General features: G+C 42.4%; 1 protein-coding gene across 1 annotated transcript; it reads left to right on the top strand.

Moving 5' to 3' along the window:
- Positions 1-69: 69 nt before the first annotated feature.
- On the top strand, positions 70-22,901 carry ARPC2 (actin related protein 2/3 complex subunit 2). Its single transcript, XM_035127935.3, has 10 exons — positions 70-299; positions 10,696-10,730; positions 11,318-11,430; positions 14,007-14,052; positions 14,672-14,858; positions 16,224-16,317; positions 18,321-18,447; positions 20,378-20,478; positions 20,681-20,781; positions 22,441-22,901. The coding sequence occupies exons 1-10, from the start codon at positions 226-228 to the stop codon at positions 22,466-22,468; spliced, it is 906 nt and encodes a 301-aa protein (XP_034983826.1). The 5' UTR covers positions 70-225; the 3' UTR covers positions 22,469-22,901.
- The last annotated feature ends 384 nt before the right edge of the window (positions 22,902-23,285 follow it).

Consider the following 23,285-nt stretch of genomic DNA (forward strand, 5'->3'; position numbering starts at 1 on the left):
ACAGCCCTGCCCTTCCCACGCCCGGAAGTGACGCGCGGTGCCGGCTCGGCGAAGGTGGGTGGGGCCCCTGTGGCGGAAGCGGCTGGAGTCGGGCGGGTCCCCGGTGCGGCGCGCTTCTCAGCTAGGTGGTTTTTTTTCTTTCCCTTCCCCTATCCCCCCCCGCCTCCTCCTTCCCCGCCCGGCTTCCGTACCCCTCCTCACCTCGTCCCGCCCGCAGCCGTCGCCATGATCCTGCTGGAGGTCAACAACCGCATCATTGAGGAGACGCTCGCGCTCAAGTTCGAGGGCGCGGCTGCCGGGTGAGAGAGAGAAGGGAGAGGGGAGAGGGGAGGCGGCGGCGAGGGAGGGGGGGCGAAACGGGGCTCCTCGACAACCGCCCCCCACCACACGGGCTGCCAGAGCAGGAGGGAGTCGGCAAGGCTCCTTAAAAGCAGGGCGGGGATTCTGGGCCTACCTCCACACGCACCCAGCCCTTTACACACACTCGCTCCCCCCCGCCCCCCACTTTATTTGATTGCCCGCCGGGGTGGAGTTGTGTTTCCCCACCCTGTGTGACTAGGTGCGGGAGGAGGATTTCCAACTTCCTCGCTGAGCTCCCTTCTTTCCACCCAGAAATAAAACTGACTCATGAAACTGAACCGTTTCATATCGATTTTTCCCTCCCCTCCCGCTCCTCCCAGTCTGTCAAAATGCCTTGTAGCTATCAGTCGCCGTATCGGCATCGCAGAACGTTAGGAGACGGAAAGGAGGCTTGTTCCTAAAAGGGGGGACTCAAAAGGGTTGGGTGGCTGGGTGGGTTCAGTCGGTGGCGGCCTTTGAATGCAGGTTTGCTGCAGAGCAGGCGGTATAAGCTGATCACACCACATGCTGCCGCTTCCCCATTCTCACCAGGAAGTGCCTTTTTCTCTGGGATCTCACTTGCTCAGCCTTGTTTTAACTTAGGGTGTGTCTCTGGGTTTGCACATACAGTGTACGTTTCAGGTATGTGCGAAACGGTTGTAAAGTGACTGAGAAGCCAAGTGTTCCATAATGGTTTAAGCAAAGTTAAAAGGAGATTGCGGAATCTATTTTTGAGAGTTTTTCAAACTTGGAGCATGCAGAATTGTTTGAAAATAGTTTTCTGCTGTGGGCACAGTGTTGGCAAACCTATCCCTGTGGTTGGAGGGTGTGGGTGCATTCATCTTTTGCCTGTGGATTGTTTCATAGAGCCATTGCTCAGTGGTAGAGCATCTGTTTTTTCATGCAAGAGCCCCCTAGTTCAGTCCCCAGTATCTACAGGTAGGGCTAGCAAAGACTCCTGCCTGAAATCCTGAACAGTTGCTGCCAGTCAGTGTGAACAGTACTGAGTTAGATGAATCATCAGTCTTACTTGGTATAAGGCAGCTTTCTGCATTCCTATATTGCTACAGGACATCATTTAAGATAATACTGGAAACAAATGTTTCATGGTTATAATTTAGTTCCAAGATAACTGTCAGAGTATAACTAATTTGTGTTACGTGATCCTTAATAACAAAACTGCCTCTCACACCCACCTACTTTAGCATTCTTTGTAAGGATCCCAGAAAATTGGAGATACCATGTACACTGCATGTCAGTGTCCAGCAGACAATCTTCTGCTCATGCTTTGTATAATAACTCTTATACAATTTGTAGTGCTTGTTTTGTTCAAAAAGTAGTACTTTGGCTCATGGTATGCTGGCTTCTGGTAGTAGCAGTGCCTGACAGAAACATCACACACTTTTTGATGACAACTTTGGGAGGGCTATTCCTGGAGAAAAAAGTAGAAATTTAATCACACAATATGTTGTACAGATTGACAATAAAAATACTGCCTGCTTACTCAAGGCTATAACAGTATACTGAGGAGCATTTCCTGTCAGAGGTTTTAAGAGTGTTTATGTCACTTCACTAATGTAATACATGTAGTTGAATGTGTAGTATTTGGCCAGGTTCAACCTCTTAACTTCAGCAGTCGTTGTTTGCATACTACAATGTGAGGACTGTGAAGATTCCTGGGAAGCATTAGACATCACTAGCCAGTTTTATGCTTGCAAGCAATAACACTAGCCATATTTCCTGATTCTGCATGTTCATAAATTCATCACTCTCAAATAATACAACATCCTGTGCACAGAGTATCTTATCGTAGGATGCTTCACATTTCTAAACATGTAGAATCTTAGCATTGATGCTGTATTCATGCACATGTATGAATTAACATGCAGATAGCTCAGGTGGTAGAAAATGAGACTCTTAAACCCATGGTTGTGGGTTTGAGCCCTGTGTTGAGCAAAAGAGTCCTGCATTTTAGGGGGTTGGACTGAACCTCATGGTCCCTTCCAACTCTACAATTCTATGATTGCAGCAGTTGTGTCCCAACTCTTTGGGCAGGATGTAGCTATCTTAGGCCCTCTTCATGCATGAATTATGCAGAAGCAAGCCTTGCTTTGGCACACGGTTGCTGCAGCTTCCTGTTTAGTGTACAGTTACAATTCTCTGGTAAGTGTGCTTAAGTATCTTTTTATCCTGTCCCAACTCCCAAGTAGCTCAGGGTAGCTCCTCTATTTCTTACTAACTATGTGAGGTAGGTTAGGCCAACTGGCCTGGGGTTACCCAGTGGGCTTCATGGCTGAGTAGTGATTTTAATTCAGGTATCTTCAGACCTTTGCATAAATTTATTCACTGCACCATACATAGTAGCATGCACTTTTGCAAACATGTGCTGCACTTTACACACACACACACACACACACACAAACATGGGAGAAAGAAATCCAGTCCCCCAATCTGCTGTGCTGGAGGGAGTTTGGATGGAGCAGAGATGCCCCTTCACCCAGCTTTTCAGGCAGGATAACAGGCAGGAGCTATTGCTAGTGGCATCCCTGAGGCTGAGTTTGGGGGCAGACTGGCACAGGATCTGCTGGATCCTGCTGCTATGATGCAACAGGCATGATCTGGGCCTTTACACTTCAGCAGCCTAGGATATTTTGTCCTACCTACCTATCCCCCCCCCCAAAAAAACCCTACTTGTGTGGATACTGGAGTTATGGATGCAGCACTGACTGGAGCATTCCTTCAAACCCTGCTGCTGCAGCATTATGTTAGGATTGCAGCCTATGTGGCCCTTGCACTAATCTCCTGTTGAAGTCTTTATGTATCAGGAAATATGACAAAATGGCTTCTCTAGAACGGCAGTATGATTCGTATTTTAGGTAGGCTATATTAGCAGAGAGGAAGTTGTAGGTTCTGCATTTTTTTAAGCTGGAGACTTCCATGTCCCGACAAGCTCAAAACCAAGACAGAGATCTGAAATGAGTACTAAATTGTTTGTTTCAAGCTGAGTCATTCTTCATATACGGAATGGGTGTATAGAGAACTTTTCTTCCTGCATTTATACACCTGAGAAATAGTCTTAAACCCCACAGTTTAGAACACTGCTCCTTTGAAAACAGGCCATTAATCTATGTGTGTTTAGTCTGAATCCAGTATATGGTACTGGTTTCTATCTCCTTGAATGTTTCAGACACATCCCTCAGTTGCAGAATGATAAGTGTAAATAGAGAAGTAATGGGTGCTTAAATGCCTTGGAAGTGGTGATAACTAATGGGTGGGCTACCATGCTTGCATTGGGGAGCTATTTTCTTGTCTCACAGTTCTGTCATTTGTGTTTTTGATTGAACATTTTTGTTTTTGTTTGAACTGGTCCCATTGCTACTTCACTTTTTATTTGATGGAACAGAAAATGTTGTTTGGGATAATTTAGGATAAATTAAGGTAGTGCAGTCAGATTAATAAAATGAGAGCAGGGATCCATCAGATCATTTACACAACTTTATTAAAAAGGGATCTGCTATTTGGTAGGGAAATAGGAGTAGGGAGAGTGGATCCAATTTTAACTTATTAACACACCTACTTTGAGCTAGAATAATACTGTATGTAGTATTCTATGGAATAAAGCAGAATATATTTCTAGGAAGGGCCTGGCTTTGGCACCATATTTTTTTTTCATTGCCTGCATATTTGTGAAAACGCTAGCTCGGCTTTGCCCACGGGTGTTCTGGAACGTCATCTGTGGTTTTTTGTTTTTTTTAAAAAGCACACATATTTCTTGGGAACAGCCCAGAATGCTATGCATTCCCAGCTATCACTGTTGATCTGTGCGCATTATGCCCACACAGCTTATGCTGTGCTAAGTCACACTTAGTAGCCTGTTTTAACTGCTCTGGCTCCGGCTTTGGTTTTTAGTGTTTCTGTATACAGTATGACATTTGTCATGCATTCCCAGATTATGATGGACACAAAGTTGCACATGGAATTAAATAACAGTAACTTTACATTTGTAGCTCTGGGTGTTTCCTGGCAATCTGAAAAGTTGTTTCAACATACTGTATCTACTTTTTCAAATGTTCTGCTTTAGATGGTTTGGTAAGCCATGCAGAATGATTCTTTATTTGGGTCTAGGTTTTCAGTGACTGTAGCCAACTTGGAACAAAATTCTGCATCAAGAAGTAGTGAGTTCTTCAACTCCACCCGGCAGTAGCTGATCAGAGGTTGCTACATATTGGCAATAGACAGACATAATTGATTAATCCGCTAGACTGTCATAGAAAATCTTTCTAATATATATTTATGTAGATTTTTCAAGCTTTAGTTTCTTAATACTAGCTAGCGGCTCCCTCCCTTTGCCTGTAATGGAGTCTCTCAACACAGCACAAAGCCAAAAATAGGAGTGCTTCTGCAGTAGGGTTGCACATTACTTCCTTCTCTTTCATTTTATGTGCGTTGGATAATTGTATTTTCAGCAGCCCTTGGTATCTTCTTCAAGTCAGGTGATGCTGAAGTTACGTGCACTGTTTAATTTAATTCTGCTTCTCTTATGTCTCTTATATGAAATATTGAGATTGCTCCAAAAAGAATAAACAGACATAGGGTAGAACCATTGTACAGAGACAGACTACCTGAAAAGGGAAGATACAGTGGTGGAAGGTCTGGACTTCAAGCAGACTAAAGTCATATTGCAACGTGTGTGAGTGTCTGGAGGTGGTTGGAGGATGGATGGTGAGTAACATGTTGAGGTTGAATCATGACAATTCAAAGTGTTGGTGCTGATCTTTAAAGCCCTAAACCGCCTCTGCCTAGTATACCCGAAGGAGCGTCTTCAGCCCGGACACTAAGGTCCTCCTCTGAGAGACTTCTGCTGGTTCCATCACTGAGAGAAGTGAAGTTACAGGGAACCAGGGGGCCTTCTTGGGAGTGGCGTCCTCCCTGTGGAATGCCCTCCCATCAGATGTCAAGCAGATAAACAACTACACAACTTTTTGAAGGCAGCCCTATATCGGGAAGCTTTTAATGCTTGATGTTTTAACTATGTTTTTATATATGCTATTAGCTGCCCAGAGTGGCTGGGGAATAATAACAACAACAACAACAACAACAACAACAACATTCTGGGGATTGCATGTAAAGCCAAAATCTATACAGCCAAAGCAACTCCAAAACTGGCCCCATGCAAGCATCCCCACCTTTAAACTTCCCACCTTGCTTGCCAGGCTGGCGGGGAGGGCCTCTTGCACAGGTTCTTGAAGCTTTCACAAGATCTCACAGGGCTGTCTGTCTCAAGAGCTTCCCAGAGCCCGGTAAGCAAGTCAGAAATGCATTGAATTGCATGTGTCTTGCATGCATTTTAATTTGTGTGATATCAGTTTGCCAGCACCAAGTATATAAAACTGAGATCAAACAAGTTAAATGCATGTAAGTTGTAAGTTGACTGTATCTGTTTAAGAGAATTTGTCTACTGCCCTTCCACTGTAAAACACAGTGCTTTGGTCAGCTGGCCTAGCACCATGCCAGGCTGACATACTATTTGGTGTTTTCCTTGTATCTGATGATGCAGATCTGCATAAACTTTAACTCATTCTGAATGCAAAGATTTGTACTTGAAAGGAAATTCCACTGCTTTCATTGGGGCTTCCAAGTAATTATGCAGCATATGAGCCTGACAGTTCCACATACCCTCATATCCCTTAAGCATATGAGGGATTTAAAGTTTGTGCCTGTGAATGCATGAATATGGGACTGGGACACTTTAACTAGTTGTCTTAAATGTTGCAATTTCCTGTTCTAATGTTTATTTTTGGCACAGTGCTCTTACCAGATTCTACCATAATCTATATTTATTAGTACATCCTGTCCTGCACTTCCCCAAAGCTGTATAGACTTGGTGGAATATGAACTGATCCCCAGTGCAGGGTGTAAGCTTTTAAATGACTTTTTGTTTGTCCTACAGAAATGGGAGATTAAATTGGCCTGAAATCCTCAATTTCCTTTATTACTCAGGCCAGACATTGATTGTGAACCGAATGAGTTCCTAATTAGGCTGCCTTTCCCCTGTATGCCCTCCTGTGTGCCTTGGCCCCCACTTCTATCTAATGTAGCAGATTTCTGCACAAGATACATAATTATCTCTTTTCTCATTTCATTAATTTACTGTTAGTCTGAGGCATTTGGCTTGCGTCTGAGTGAAAATAGAGGAAATGCTGTCAGATGGGGATTTGACGTTGGTTTTAAGCATGTGCTGGCTTAGATCCATTCTAGTTGCCATTCTCTCTTACCAGTAGCTTTGGGGACGAAAGTCTGATCAGGAGTTCGAAAGTACAGCAACTTAATTTAAGAATGGCATACAGCTTTCATTAGGTGGAGGGAGACAGGGGAGTGCAGGAAGAAATTAGGCCAGCCAAAAGCATTTCTCATCTTTTGCATTAGGGTAGATGTCCTTGGAATCAGATTCAGAGAGGATTTGAATGGCCTGAACTCAGTGCCCATTAAAGTTAATGTGGAAAACAGGCAGATGCCTCTGGCTGAAACCACTACCGTTTTTTTAGCCTCCCAAGTTCAGATGAGTCTGTCAGAAACAGGCCTGTCTTGCATTTAGAGTCTGTTACAGGAAGGGAACTGACTGCTGAGTGGTATTTTTGGTTTGTGAGCCTTTTTTGTTTGCTCCTTTGGGCAGATGCAGCAAAAAGCTAAGCTCCCTGTGTCCTCATATTTCAGGTGGCATGCACTGTAGGAAGCTCACAAAGAAATAGAGAGAGAGATTCACTTTAATCAGAATAGCAGAAAGCAGTGCTTTGTTGGAAAGTTTGGAGATCAGTCTGACTACTTATAAGTCATTTTGATTGGGAAGGGAGCCACCAGGAGGAGCAAATGGATTCGTACATCACCAGTGAAGTAAAGCTACATGTATGCCCAATTGAACAATATGGATCTTGTATTTGTGGTGCTGGTAGAACATGCTGAAGGATGGCACCATATGATGGGTTAATGTTATCAGTCCCTTGCCTTGAAGCTGTGAACTTTGATCACACACACCAGCATCACTGCAGTTGGAGGCTGGCAGAGCTTATTTAGATGTTAAGTTTATATCCCACCCCAAAGCAAGATCTTGGCCCATCCAACAACCCCCCTCCAAATGTGATGGATTGGGAGTTTGGATTGCAGCCTTACTGACTATGCAACATATAAACAGGAACAAATTATTCAGTGCACGCAGTGGTGAGAAATAAGTGACATCACTGGTTTTTGAAGGTTTCATCTGGACAATAGTTCATTAAAGATACAATCAGTTATTCAGGATGTTATTTTACATAAAAAGATTGTTGGTCTTCTATAACTGTTTCTGCTTTGCAGTTGCACCACACAAGTATGTACCGGTAATTGTATTTTGGGTGCAGAGAACAGTACTGTACTCTGGATTTAACCATTCTGACTACAAAGATGAATTTGAATATGTGGGCAATGGCTGATGAAATCTCAGAAGCCACAGGAACAACTTTTTGGTAGCAAGCAAGTACTTTATAGCTCTAGCTCCTCCTAGCCAGAGTGTATTCTTTGGTGAGAAAGAAGCCATTATATGCAGCTGTGTTTAAGTTGCCAACATCTTTCAGGGTACCAACATCACCTTCTCTTGGTAGACGCTGTGTGTGCATGCACATGAGTGGGTGTATATTGCTAGCAGAATAACATAGAATCCCTTTGTATGTTGTGTGCTTCAAGAATGACATATATTTTCATAGGCTAGCAAAAAGCCCTACAAAGGAAATGCCAAAATGGCTTTGACTGGAATTTTAAACATCTAGAAAAATAAGTGGAAAATATCTTAAATCTCCTCACTGAAATTGAAGCATGTTGTGGCTGAGTGAAGAATGTTTAAGAAGCACCGACGTAAGAAGCATCGTTAGTTCTGTAAGTCACCATAGCCAGGAATTTGGACTTAGCAATCAACTGCCAGTTAGCAAGTTAGTAACTGATGGCCATCAGGCTGAATTTGTTCCCTCCTTGCTCTCCTTGGGTGTCTTTCTCCTTTATTATTGAGAAGCTGCAAAGGAAGAGATGTAGACAGAGGTGAATGCAAGATTCAAGAGGATAACCCCCATTTTCATTCATTCTCTCACTAAGGAAGTACTTGAAGTGAGAGCCAAATAAAAGTGTGAGTGGCAAATCCCATTTTTGAGCCACCCTTCTGTTATATAGTACACAGCAATCATATACTATAGAGTGAAAACTGAGCTGGTAGATTTAGAATGGTGGTTGGATTCTCACTTTTTGCCAGCTGAGAAGTATAAAATTTTATGGGCACTATGTGTCCACATCACTGAACCAAGAACAGTTGAATGTATCTTTGGGTAAACTAATTTGCCTTCATGTTTGTCCTCACAAAATGTGACTTAACTATATTCTGAAAAGAGTTCTGGAATGCTTGGAGGTGACCGGTTTTGCTGTTTTAACCATCTGCATGGGTGCATTTTATGTTCACATAAGCTCTGCAGTGGAAATGAATTTGGTGAGCGCATAAGAAATGATGGTTGCTTTTTATTCCTGCTTGAGAACTAGCAAGTGTGTGGGTGGGAAGCCTGCCTTTTTTGCTGCCTTCTGCTTCTAGCTAATAAAATGCTCTTGCTACCTCAATCCCAGACTGCCAGTCATACTTAGCTGTGTGGTAATGACTAGTGCTTGTAAATGGAATTTATCTTCTGGTCTGTGTTGATAACCAATGAACATAGATTAATTTGAGAGCATGTGGAAATTGCTCCCCACTCAAGATTGAAGGCTAAAATGGGAATCTAATTCCTGGTGTAGTAGACCTATAGTCTTAAACTCCAGGTGGTAAGCAAAATTTAAGAGTGGTCTGTAGGTAACTGGAAATAATGTCATATATAGGAAGTCATACTTCTATTTATTCCCCTTAGTTTGTGCACCGTATTTCCACTGTGATAACTGTCTAGAGCAGTCTTCCCAACCTGGTGCCCTCCAGATGTTTTAGACTACAACTGGCCAATGGTCAGGGATGATGGAAGATACATTCTACAACATCTGGTGGGCAAAGGCTGGTCTTGAGCTTTCTAAAGTCTCTTAATAGAATCATAGAATTCTAAGAGCTGTCTTGAGCTTCTTAAATGCATTGAAACATTACATGATTCTATTGGCATGGATGAAGAGGAGGTTGTCAAAACAGAAAGGGTTTGGTATTAATAGTTTATAATTTAGTGCCATATATAGACATAGCTTAAGAAATTTCATGACTATTTTTGACTTAAGCTAGTGAGAAAGAAGATGCTTGTAGTTAAAGTTCTGGGTACCATTTTCACTCATACATACCACTAATACATACCACAATACCAAAACAAAATATGTAGTTCAGAAACCAAGTTTGTCTTTTGCTACAGCAATTTCCTCGTGGTTATCTATGGTTCTAAAAGAGCACTAGACAGAACTTAACACAATATGGACAAAACCTAGTTTCAATAGTCCCTCCACTGGTGAGAAAAGTCAACATGGAAGAGGCTTTCTTGACCACAAGCTTGGTCATACTTTTGCATAAAAACTAAAATACAGCTAGTTTGCTTGAAACTTGTTAAAGCTCAGGCCCAACAACAGATGTGGTGAACAGATTCATTGCATCCTCAAGTCAAGGTCAGTCACTCACAAATGAGTTGCAATAATGAGAGGAATGCTTAGTTTCATCATTGATACCACTGGATCAGCCAGTGCTCTTATGAAGGAGCTTGTTCTGTCATTGCAAGCAGAAATGCTGATGCAAAGGTTTCCCCTTCCCCCACATTGTTCTGGGGGCTCTCCTGATCCTCCAGAGCGGATATGGGGGTTGGGGGCTAAGCTCCATTGTGCTAACAGGAGTCTTTGCATGAGTGGCTGAGGAAACCCAGCCAGATGGGTGGGGTATAAATAATAAAATTATTGTTATTACTTCTGCTAATGGAGCCAGGTAGTTTAATCCAGTATGGAATATGGTACAAATCAAGTTCACTTTCCATTAGGACCCTTTTACAGTTGCTTGTGCCTGTTCTGTAGCCTCAGAAAGTAACAGAAATATATCTGTTGTTAAGCTATAGCATGAAAAGGGAGGAGCGAGGTTTGTAGGGCTGTTAATGTATGGATCACGGTTATATTTCTAATCCTGGTCACTTGGGTATCAGAGGCTATTGGGAATCTCTGTATGCCAATGGCAAGGCCAATGTGCTGCAAATATTGATAATGGTTGCAGATATGCTAGAAAGTATATGGATCAAAAGCTGGCATTCAGCCCTTTGTGATTAAGTGTACCCCAGATCCTGTGAACTTTTGCAAGGGCTTCAGCTTATTTTGATTGCTTTTTCTCTGTGTGTGGTTTTTTTGCAGAAACAAGCCTGAGGCTGTAGAAGTAACATTTGCAGGTAAGTGCCAATGTATTAAATTTCTTGGGATAAAGAATTGGGAGTAAAAACACAAATCCCCACATTGTATAAGTTCCTCAGAGGACCTTAAGGTCCATGAATAACCATACTTTAGAGATCCCGGGCCCTAAGGAAGTCAGACTATCCTCCACCAGGGCCAGGGCCTTTTCAGTGATGGCTCCGACCTGGTGGAATGCTCTGTCCCCTGAGACTAGGGCCCTACAGGATTTAACCTCCTAGGGCCTGTAAGACACAGCTATTCCGCCTGGCCTTCAATTTAAATTTAGCCAGATCCTTTATTCCCCTTCTCTTCCCTCCCCCTCCCCTTTTTCTGAAGATTACCTGCTCTGGGACCCCACAGCTAACTCTCCTCTGACCTCCTCACTGGCCCAAGTAGGACTAATTTAGCCAGCTAGCCCTGGTGACCATCTAATGTTTATTGGATGGGTTTCCCCCCCCCCCCCAATTGGTTTTTGAACTTTGAATTTTATTCTGTGGTGTACATTATTTTAGAAAACGTCCTTCCTTGCTGGGCAGCTAGGTTCCAAAATACTCAAGCACTCATCTCTCAAACCCTTCCTTCCTAGACTTCGATGGAGTTCTTTACCATATTTCCAACCCTAATGGTGATAAAACAAAGGTTATGGTCAGTATTTCTCTAAAGTTCTACAAAGAGCTCCAGGAGCATGGTGCTGATGAGGTGAGAATGTAGCCTTTAACCTTATAATTATTGAAGGACTCTATACCTGCCTTAATTAACTCTTTAGAAGCATTTGATTTTCTTTAATTGAATTACTATAAATAGGCATTGTCAATTCACTGTTCATGGTGGAACTACTGAACACTATTGTTATGGGCACAATTCAAAATGCTGACTTGCATAGCCCAAAATTGTTGGGGTTCAGTGTGTCTCAGAACACTTCCTGGTTCTACATTTTCTCTTCCTGACCTGCTAAGATCTTCAAAATTCTCACCCCACTTATAGTGATAAAAGTTCCTACTTGAGACAGCACATTCTCAGTGATCACAAGTGGCTGAGGAACTCGCTTCCAAGGGAGGAGTACTTGGACTCAGCCCCGCGTTATTAATTAAAATGTTTCCTTTTCTGTCAAACTTTGGGATATTGACTAGTAGGCGATGTTGAATGCTGACTTCATTGTGTTATAATAATGGTGTTTTTGTGGATAGTAGGACTTCATTATAAACTCCTGTCCATATGAAAGGACGTCCAGGTAGTTTAAAATTTGGCATTTTGCTCATTATAAATCTCATTTGATGATTGGCATCCAGGTATTTCATCATTTGTTGGTGGACTTCTCCTTAGCTTAGCTGCATCCCACTTAAATCCATTTTAAACTTGAAACTCATATCTTTGGAGTGGAGAAACATATGATGCCAATACTTGTAGAGACAGTAGAGCTAGCTCCAGTCTCCCTACTGCTGACTAGGGCACTATCATTAAAAGGTTTGCACTGTATGATTGATACCTGGGGAGTTTGCCAGGGAGAATCACTGTGGAAGCTGCAAGTGCTGGTTCTACTGTAGCAATGCATTCAAAACAGGATCTTTCTAGATCTGCTTGAATTTTTTTAAAACCGCTTTGAGGGTTCTTATAATCAAGTGGTATATACATTTTGTGAATAAAAATAATAAGTTGAATCTATCTGCAAGCTGCAAGGGCTCTCTCTACTTCAGTCCCTTATGTGGGAAGTGGCAAATTTGGTTCATGTTGAGCAGCAGGACTCTTGCTGCCATTTATGGTAGAAATAACAGTCCTCCCTGTGCCTTGTGGTTGCATCTCTTAGCAGAAAGTGTGACTCAGTTCCTGAAATGGTTTTCAGATGTTGCATGACTGAATGGGGCTTCATTCTGCATTAGCAAGAGCAGATGCTACAATTGGTATGGGGCATATGTAGAAAACTAAGGAAATGGTTCATAAAATTGCTTGAATCATGTTCATTGGCATCTGAGAAGAGCCATGGGCTAAAATGAAAATGAAAGCCTGGAAACTGTGCATGTTTTTAAAGCCCTAATCGCTTCTTTGTTCATGGAAAAGCAGTTTTGGGAGGATTTGTTTCTGAGCAGAAAAGTGTGTGAGTCAAGGGTGGCGATTTAACTCTTTCCCTGCCTGTTTGTTCTTCCAAATCTCTTCTCCTATTCATGTATATTTGTGTTCGTATACCGTACATGCTTAGCCTTGCAAGTGTGTCTGGAACCATTCAGGGTGCCTGGGGTGCATTTTAAAGAGGGCTTGATTTGGAGCAGAAAATAAAAAGGAAGTCGTCTGTGTCCATTCAGTGGCTGTTTAATGCTGCTTTTGCATAAACTAAAGTTGCCATCAGTTTGTTTGTTTGTTTTTTATAATGCACACTTGCATGTCATGTCTTGTTCAGTCTCTGACTTTCTGAGTGTGAAAAATAGAAGGCAGAGAGAAACCCCAGCTGCATCAAATGAATAGGACTGTGGAGCAGCTTTGGCCTGAAGAACTCCCATGCTGCTGCTGATATCCCGGGGCACTGGGATATTGCTTCTTCACTGCCTCCAGAGCAACTTTGCATCTTTTTTTGGTCTCCCTCCCACTGCTGCCACTTAACAGTTGTCAGGAGCACAAGGAAGTTGCCCCAGTCTGGTTATATTGAGAGCATTTGGTTGAATTCACCTGGAAAAATGTACCGTGTCTTTATTGCAGCTGCGATGCTTGACTCATCCATTTCTCTGGCTCAGCACAATTACTTTCTAAGGCAGGATGCAACTAGGAGCAGAGGAATGGAGGAAAAGGAAATTCTGCTGTGGGGTGAAAGGAAGTGGAGGTCTGCCCAGAACACATGATGTATAAGGCTAGCCTTGTGTTAAACAGGAGGAAAACAGTCTTGTCATAGGTTTTTAACAATGGACTCTGCATTAGTCAGCTACTTTTTAGAAATATTTCTAAAAATCAAGTTACTGTTTCAAGCACACTGGTTTCATCTGTTCTACCCTGAACTGAGTAGTACTGAAATAATTATCCCAGCTGAGAAGGCTTAATGCTGGTGAGCTATGCTGTTGGACGTCAGTATATTTTCCTTTGTTGTATAAGACTTTTACCTGTTAGAGTGTGAGGTGGTTGAAGAAAACTTCTGGGGTTTTTCTGGATAACTGCTTGGAACATCAAGAGTGACTAGAACAAGGGTTAGGGCTTTAAAAAGCATTGTGTGAGTGAAAGATAGGGAGGTGCTGAAGAGAGCACATAGGAAGACACCTCAAAGCTCACAACACTTTTCTCTGTCTATTTCCTAGTTGTTGAAGAGAGTGTATGGAAACTACTTGGTAACTCCAGAGTCTGGTAAGCCTCTGCATAATATGTGCCCTGGTAACTTGTTCAATTTGCTGCTCCAGTGTAATTATTCCCTGCTTTTCAGAAAAGGAATTGCTTTCCACCTTTTCAAGCCAGCTCTCAGTTGTGATCTCCTTGTCACAGTGCTATTTTTAAAAAGCACCGCCTTCTCTCTTCAGTGTTCCACATGGAAGGCTGAGAACATCAGAGCTTTATTTCTTAGCAGCACAAGCTATGATTCTGGATCCACCCCCAAGCAAGCCCCCACTCCTCTAGTTAGGGATTCTTTGTTCTGTGTAAAGAGACTGACAGGCATTCAGAAGCTGTGGAAAACCATGGTTACCTGTGACAGTACTGCTTCCCACTCATTTGTTACAAAACATAGGGGTTGGAACTGCTTTCCCCAACTCTGAAAGAAGGAAGAGAAATGGGTTCCTTTGGTGGGAGTGTGTGTGTGTGTGTGTACACATTAAATTAAATGTATCAAACACCTATTTTGAATGTCCTTCGCTTGGCAAGTTGGGTTGAAATAATTATTGAATGTATGATTCAGCAGTACATTGCTTTCTCCATTCAACTCTGACCAGGAGGGGAAAGTTGTGGTCACAATGTCATTTGCCTGTTCTAGGTTACAATGTCTCTTTGCTGTATGATTTGGAGAACCTTCCTGCTGCCAAAGACTCCATTGTGCACCAAGCGGGCATGCTGAAGCGCAACTGCTTTGCCTCAGTCTTTGAGAAATATTTCAAGTTCCAGGAGGAAGGAAAGGATGGAGAGAGGAGAGCAGTCATCCATTACCGAGATGATGAAACTATGTAAGAAATAACTGACCTTCCGTCTCCCGCATTTTGAAATTTGTTTCCAAACTGTGAGGTTTAGAGATGTTCAAAGGATTCTGCATTCAGTTGCACACTGCTCTTTGTCAACCGAAAGCTCCTTTAGGTTGGTCAGTAGCCAAACATGAGTGCTTGTCCAGGGGTGTGGCTGCTGACACACAGTTGGACCAAAGCTCTTAATTTGCAAATTCACAGCTCAAGTAAATACAGTGGTACCTCGGTTTAAGTACACAATTGGTTCCAGAAGTACAGACTGGAACGGACTAATCCATTCCAGATGGTCTGCGGAGTACTTAAACTAAAGCGTACTTAACCTGAAGCGAACTTTCCCATTGAAAGTGGAAAGTGGATTAATCCGTTTCAGACGGGTCTGCGGAGTACTCAACCTGAAGCGTACTTAACCCAAAGTATGAGTGTAATTGGTTCTGGAAGTGCGTACTTAACCTGAAGCATACTTAACCTGAAGCGAACTTTCCCATTGAAAGTAATGGAAAGCGGATTAATCCGTTCCAGACGGGTCCAAAGGAGTACTTAAACTGAAAGTACTCAAACCGAAGCATACTTAAACTGAGGTATGACTGTATATACAAGTACCCCATATACATTGGAGGGGTCAGTCAAAAGGATATGCCATAATCCTCAGAGATAAAAGACATTGCTGAATTGAGCACTTGCTTACGTGGTTGTGTTTCCCCAACCCCATTTCTATGCAGTTCACTGTTCTCTGTGCTGTTAAGGCTGAACTGGTAATGCAGTAGGATAAAGGGACCTTCAGCCATTGCCATAAAGGGGAGCGGGGCGTTGAGGGGATAGATTGTGGTGAGAATTGCTTTCTGAATGGTGCAGCAATAAATTAGCGGCCTGCGGGGAGGGGCATCATTTTGGCTGCATTTAAGACAGCAAAATGTTATGGGCCAGCATTATATGCTGGCATGTGGGGCAGGGGCAGTCACTATTGGAAACCTGGCCAGTGACTTACCGTGTGGAGATCTCTGCTGTGGGAGGCAACTTAAAGCGCCCTCCGTGTTGTGGTTCTCTCACATGCACGGTCCCTTTGGTACAGGGAAAGATGTTGCGCATTTCATGCCTTAAAGGTCTTCCGATCTTTGTTCCCTGTATTTGGGTAGGTGGCAGGAGAGGGCAGGGAAAAGAAGGCACTGTACTTCAGTCACTGTTTTTTAAATAAGCTCCACAAGGAGCTCCTGATAACAACTGAATAATATGAACTGTTGAATAGTGAAAGTGATTCACCCTTGTGGGGTGTTTTTTAAAAATCCCTGTGGGTTTTTCACATTGAAGAACTGAAACTCCTAAGAAGTCACCTTCTTTTCACCTCCTTCCTAGGTATGTTGAATCAAAGAAGGACCGTGTCACAGTGGTTTTCAGCACGGTATTTAAAGATGACGACGACGTAGTGATTGGAAAGGTGTTTATGCAGGTATGCCAGTTCAAGTTCTGTCAAGTTCTAGTGGCGTATGACTTGCACATTTATGCCAGGAGTGCCATTGTGCTGCTAACTTTAAAGCGAGTTCCTTACCCTGGTAAGCTTGATTGACATTGGTGGTGCCTTTAGGAACCTACTTGTAAGGATATTATGCTAGGCTCCTAAACTCAGTAGGGGTTGTGCAAAGAATCCTGCCCACAGGTTTGCAGTATAAAGGAATGTGGAGTGGGGGTATGGAAGGTGCTATTGCAATCACCTTACCACCTGTGACATTGTATCCAGAACCCACCTCTTTCTATTCTATGATGAATCACCTAAATGCTCTAGGCATTCTGGGATGATTAAAAGGCACAAGAGTACAGTATACTAAAGTCTAGGTGGAAAAGGGGGGATACAGGAAGGACACAAAGAAAGCCAAAGAAACGAGTTTTGAGGTGCCACTTGGTAATAGAACAAGAAAGTGAGTGTGTTCAGTGTCAAAAGGAGCCCTGGAAGGGTCTAGAGGTTGTAACATTAGACATAGCTGACAAAATAAAAAAAGCCTTCCATTTTGTAAGAGTTTGTGGCTCAGGCCCAGCATTTGTTTCTTCAGTATCGTTGGTTTCTGTTTTAGAATACAGGAAGTAAAAATAGGTGAAATTGCTCCTGCACAGGTGCAGTGTCCTCCTTTACCAGGTACCCTGCACGCTACTAAATAGGAGGAAGGGATTCTAGATCAAGACCTGAACCTCAGTATTGCTCTTGTAGAAATTAAGCAAAGGGAATAGAATAGAACATGGTGAAAGCATGTAGCTCAAAGGGAATAGAATAGAACATGGTGAAAGCAGAGAAGAAAAGTGCATATATAGGAGGATGATCATGGAGCTGTTTACTTAGTGTGAGAATTTTGGAGTAGAGGAGGAAATCAGCAGAGAAAAAGAGGAACAACATCATCCAAATTATGTCAAGAAAATGTAGGCTACAAATTGCATTTAAAACTGTGTAGTGGCTTAAAAATGAAAGTAAAGAGTCAAACAAAAGTAATCATAGTTCATGCAAGAAATGCTAAGAAAATGAGCTTTAAAATTAGAAATATTAATTCTACATATCCTATGCTCTCTGAAGCATATGTTAAAAGGCCACTTCCTCAAAGTAATGGGAGTTTTCATTGAGATGGTTTGTACGTCACACTAAGTCATCATTTGATTTAAAACGTGGCTTAATTGTGGATACAGCACTGTGCCTCTTTCGACTAGATAGTATCGCAGTAGCATATCTTGAAACTTAATGGACCCAGATTCAGGTGCAACAAGATGTTTTTCAAGCATTTGAAGCAGTGCAAATGTGTGTGCTTCACCTCCTAGTTGATATCCAGTCCATTCATCCCAGACAAGGTAGTGTGTACTGTTAAATTAGCTGTGACGAGTCAGATTCCATTTTTAACTGCTATATACTAAAGCTGCTCCAAATACCCTGTCTTTAGTCAAGCATTTCTTGAAGCAATTATGTGTGCTGATAAAACGACTGGATCTTGGCAGTGAATAATACACTTGTAAAAGCACCTTGGTCAAGAGAAGGAGTAACCCTTTGTGGTGATAGCTCTCAGCTACTCTCTCATGACCTAGTCTTAGATCATGCTTCAAGTGCACTGCCATTCTCCTGTGTCTTTGTATTCTTGATGGAGCTGCTAGCAAAGGATGTTAAGGATTTTAACCCAAAGTGCTTCAGGGTTCTGACACTATAATTAATCTTAGTACCAGTGTGATAAAAACACACATATACTATTTTGAAGGATAGTTGTTGAAGTGACCTTACCAAGCAGTTTTGATTCTAGGCTGAGATATGATGAAAGCTCATAGGTTATACCAGTTGGGGAGAGGGACATAATAAATATTTGGTTCTGGGCATCTGCTTTCCCCAGAATAGAGAACAATTAACCTAGGCTCAGAGAGGGGGATGCCTGCTGTTTTTAGTATCTGATTCATATTAACATTCTCTCTCATCCTGTCTTGTCCTAGGAGTTTAAGGAGGGTCGTCGTGCCAGCCACACAGCCCCCCAAGTGCTCTTCAGCCACAGGGAGCCCCCTCTGGAGCTAAAAGATACAGATGCAGCTGTAGGAGATAATATTGGATACATTACCTTCGGTAAGTGGGTGCTGCTCTCATCTGGGTGACCAGCCAAGTTGAAAGCTATTTTCCCATAGAAATCCTGCTTACTTTGCTAAGTGCTTAGTATTTCTTTAAGAGTTATTTCACTTATGCATAGCTTCCTATGAAGCATCTCAAAGCAATTTCACAATACAGTAAAGGCATCCATAAAACAATTTCATATATAAAAATAATTCCAATTCTAGTACAGATAACCAGTTGCGATAAAAATCTCTACTTTGGCTCATTGAAAGACTAAGAGCTTCAATAGGCCATCACTCTATAGGCCAGTCACATGGAATGGATCTATTGATAAGATTGTATCTGCCAGACGCCCTCTCATGCATAGTGCAGTGCTTTGTAGGGTATATGAATGTTGAGACAATCTCATAGGTATCCTGGTCCTGAATTGTATAGGGCCTTATACACTAGTACTAGCACCTTGAACTTAGCCAGTGGCTAATTAACAACCATTGCAGCTTGTACAGTGTAAAGCCTTGCTTTCATAGCTCAGAAGCCAGCAGAGCATTGGAAATAGCTTTTCATTTACAGCTCTGCTTGGTGACATGCAGTCTCTAGCATGCTTGATTTGAGGAGTGCCAAAGAAATAGCTCGGGTATCCTTAATTTTGTAGTGCAGTTGACATATCCAGAGCTCCATCTAGTCCTATTTTACTGGATGAGCAATAGTTTTGTAAACGGAATCACTGGAAAGTAGCCCCACCCACCCCCAGTCCCAGTCCCCCCCAGTTGAATTTCAGTTAGATGAGGTCTGCCCACTTGACGGTCTCTTGTCACTTTTGGCTTACAACATCTAGCACACCATGGTTGGAGGCAGTAATGCTTCTGAATACCAGTTGTTGGGAGTTGCAGGTGGGTAGAGTGCTGCTGTGCTCATGTCCTGCTTGCAGGCTTCCCCCAGGTGCCTGTGTCACCACTGTGAGAACAGGATGTTGGACCAGATGGGCCATTGGCCTAATCCATCAGACTCTTCACATATTCTGCACTACTGTCAACAAGACAGTGGTCTTCATCCTTGGAACAGTTGATGGAAACTTTCCCATAGAAGCCTTTGGATGTCTAAGAAACTTGTCACTGGCAGGACTTTGCTATGGAATATTAATGTATCTTGTCATCTCCTGAACATTTATCATTTATTCTCTATGACAAAGGGGATAAGAAACTCAGTCTTGGCAGTTGCCTTCTCCCAGGTGCTCTCTTACTTTAGCAAATCGTGTCAAGGAGGAGACACTGCCAATAATTGTTTGTGATTAATCTTAGAAATAGAGAAGGCAACTGTAGAGTCTGTTAATTGAGAGGCATTTCAACACATTTGGATACAAATAAAATAAGTACTAAATATCATATCTGCAAATAGTTCCTTGTGAATACCATTTTCTGGCTCTGGATCAGTGAGAACTATATTTTTTCCCTAAATAGTGAAAGGCTGCATAATGCCTCTTCTTTATTCACACACTACAGAGCCTGTGAGGGTGCAAAGCTCATTGTTTGGTTTATCTAGCTGCCTGGGAGGAATAAAGTGGTGATCACTGAAAAGCTGTACAAGAAGCGCTCAGGGAAGGACCATTAGGAAAGATTCAGATGAGCAAATTTGTCACTGATGCCAGCATTTTGTGGGACTGAGCGTCATAGCTAAGCCTGCTCAAATACTAGGTTGAGTTCCTGAGTTGCAGTTGTGGAGAGACATTGATTCCAAAGACGATGCCCTAAAGGCATCCCATTAAGACAAGCTTAATCCTGGTGTGCAACATGGATAAGGACTTCATTATAGCCCTTCCATGCAAATACTGCACATTCTTGCTGTTGGCCTTTTGAATGTATCTCTGGCCCGGGACTAGTGAGTTCCCTCATAGCTTTGTTAGTGCTTGGTAGAGAGTAACTGTTTTCTGTTGCCTTCTCCTTTGCAGTGCTGTTCCCCCGCCACACCAGTGCTGCTGCCAGGGACAACACCATCAATTTGATTCACACATTCCGGGACTACCTGCACTATCACATCAAATGCTCCAAGGTACAGGAAGCGTATCATTATAGAACATTTTCTTCTGAAGAAGCTATGCAAAACTTCTCTTTCATGTGCCTAAAATGATTCCTGACATTCATCTGCTCCATTCTGGCATGTAGATCGTTTAGAGTGCTTAGATGAAATTTGAAAGTACTAAGACAGGTCTGTTTAGCTGCCTTTTGTATTTTGTATTTTGACCAATGTGCAGGCTTACATTCACACGCGCATGAGAGCAAAAACATCAGATTTCCTCAAAGTGCTGAATCGTGCCCGGCCAGATGCAGAAAAGAAGGAAATGAAAACAATCACGTGAGTATCAGAGGAACAGTTTCTTCCTTATGCTTGTGTCTTTCTTGTTTTATCGTTGCTATAGTTCACACCTGAGGAGGAACAAAGGACTACCTTGTATTGCTGTTTAAATAATGGCACTACTCAGATAGATTTGATAGCACTTTGTGTAATATCCTGGCTTGTTTAGAAGTCACTATAGTTTCCTGTTTGAGTAATAGCAAGTCTTTAACTGCGGCTTCTTGAACTTTTTTTTCACCCATCATGCAAAGGGGCTGTGTGGAAGTGCAGGAAGCTCATCATACTTTGGCCTATTAAGCAGAGATGTGATCAAAGATAATCAATGTCTCCAAAGTCGAGACCTGACAGTAAAGATTAATTAATCCAGCCATATTATCTGATAAGGTTTTCTGCAAATCCTTGTGGGTAGTTCCACGTGAAAGGCAAGGCATTGCCCTAATTCACACCATGCAGCGGACAGGAGTGGGATGGAGGTGAACTAAAAAAACTAAGTAGTTTCAAAACTTGGGTCCCTGTAGTGGAGAAAAACATGGCCAGGTTTATCACTGGTATATAATGAGTGGGGTGCTTTCTTTTCCCTGGACAAGAGAATGGAAACTAATCCACTGTATACTGCTGTTTTATTGACAGGGTGGGGTGAGATAAGCAAGCACAGATGGGAATGGACTTGCTGGTCACACAGATTGTGGAGGGTATATATATTGCTCTTAAGAGCCCTTCTAGCATAACATACCCGATCTATTTGGAGGGGGAAATGTATCCACTCACCTGGCTATTTCACTTCCATAGTTCTGTTAACATCTGACAAAAGTCCTGAGAAGCTTTTTTCACAAATCGACAAATTTTAATATTAAACTTAAACAGCTAGGGGTAGGGCATGGAGTGTAATCCCTGCTTTCCAGGACTGCCCTTTGACTTTTTCTGAGTTCACTCCATACTCTGCAGCAGGGATAGGGATCCTCTGGCTCTTGACCCTAGTCCAGACCTCCAGGCTTCCCAGTCTAGCTCCCCACCCCTGCAGCTCTGTTCCTCTGCAAATGTCAGCTCAGGAGTGGAAAGGCCCCAATGTTCATCCCTAATGTGGCCCACTGAGTGAGATACTTGAAAGGAGAGAGAAGACAGTCTTTGTGTGTGTTTAGAGGTATAGTTGGTTGTGTGCTAAGGGTGTATGATTATTGTGTGTCTGTGCAGAAGCAGGAACCTGATAGTTTCCCAGTTGCTGCTTTGGTGGATGTTAAACGGAGAAACTATGAAACAGCAGGTGTGGTATCAGCTTCTGAATCTAAGACCAATTCTGTGTAGTATGAGGAGATCCTTTCAGTGCATTCTTTGTAGCCCCCTTTCCTTTGATCTGTGAGTTTATAGAGTTTAGCAAGCTGTGGATTTTTATGGATAATGTGGTGCGCAAAGGAATCTGCAAACAGGAAAAACTCAATAGTGATGAATTCATGCACAAAATCAGTCCTGCATTCTTCATTCTGAAGCTTGGGATTAGAATTGTTGTCTTTAATGGTGCTGGACAAGGAGCAATGAGACACCTGGGTCACTTGTACGGAAAACATAGTAGGTATCTTAAGCTATGAAGTCACGAAGGAGTGCAATGATGTAGTGACAATGTACTGGAGTCAACCTGATCTTTGCCCTCTGATTTTCTGCCAGGGGGAAGACCTTTTCATCATCCCGTTAACGCCTGAGGCGAGGTGAAGTCAGACAATTGTGGCAGAAGGCTGGAGCACTTGCTACCTGATAATCGTAGCTTTTTAATGTTGCACCTCTCTGGGCTCTTAAGGAAATAAATCCAATCGGGTTATGTTTTCTACACAAGTTTGGGAATTGATCTGCGGAATCGAGCTGTGCTTGCAAGGACTTAATAGTTCAAACAAACAAAAACAAACCTTAATTCCATTTTGATCAACTTTTCTTTCTTTCTTTCTTCCCTCCCCCTCCCCTTTTTCAAGCTGTTTTGCTTTGCAATATGTTTACCGGTAATGAGTTGCAGTATTTCTTATGAGAATAATGCAATATTAACTTGTTTTTCTTCTGAGTATTTTGAGTTCACAACTCCTGTATCTGAAGAAATATTGTTGGGGTTCATTAATAAAGGAGATCTTTCTATCTTACCAATCATGGTTTGTGTGTGTTCATTTTTAGGTGTGCATTATTAATTTATTCTTGTACAAATTCAGAAAAGGCATATGGGAAAGGCTATAAATAAGATGCCCAGACTTTTCAGCAGCTTCTGGCTTCTCTTATTTAGCTAATGTGTGACAGACTCACTTGAAAAGAAAATTTTGGAGTTTGAAAGGAAGGGGGAAATGACCATTGCAGATTAAGAGTAGCAATGTTTTAATTTTTCCTCTTCCTAGGATCAGGATAATTGCTGGGTATGGGAAGGGTCAAGTGCTGATTTCACTCCCCAATTTAGCAAATACAGGTCTGTCAATACTCCTAATGGAAAACTCTGCTGATACACCGCTAGGGCTGTATTCTCATGAGAGGTGGAG

Source organism: Zootoca vivipara, chromosome 1 (assembly GCF_965207765.1).
Source record: "Zootoca vivipara chromosome 1, rZooViv2.hap1.1, whole genome shotgun sequence".
Lineage (NCBI taxonomy): Eukaryota > Metazoa > Chordata > Lepidosauria > Squamata > Lacertidae > Zootoca > Zootoca vivipara.

Coding starts and splice junctions, on each gene's coding strand:
- ARPC2 (XM_035127935.3), top strand. CDS start 226: ATGATCCTGCTGGAGGTCAACAACCGCATCATTGAGGAGACGCTCGCG. Junction 14,053..14,671: donor CTTGGTAACTCCAGAGTCTG/GTAAGCCTCTGC, acceptor TGCCTGTTCTAG/GTTACAATGTCTCTTTGCTG. Junction 20,782..22,440: donor AAGGAAATGAAAACAATCAC/GTGAGTATCAGA, acceptor ATTTTCTGCCAG/GGGGAAGACCTTTTCATCAT.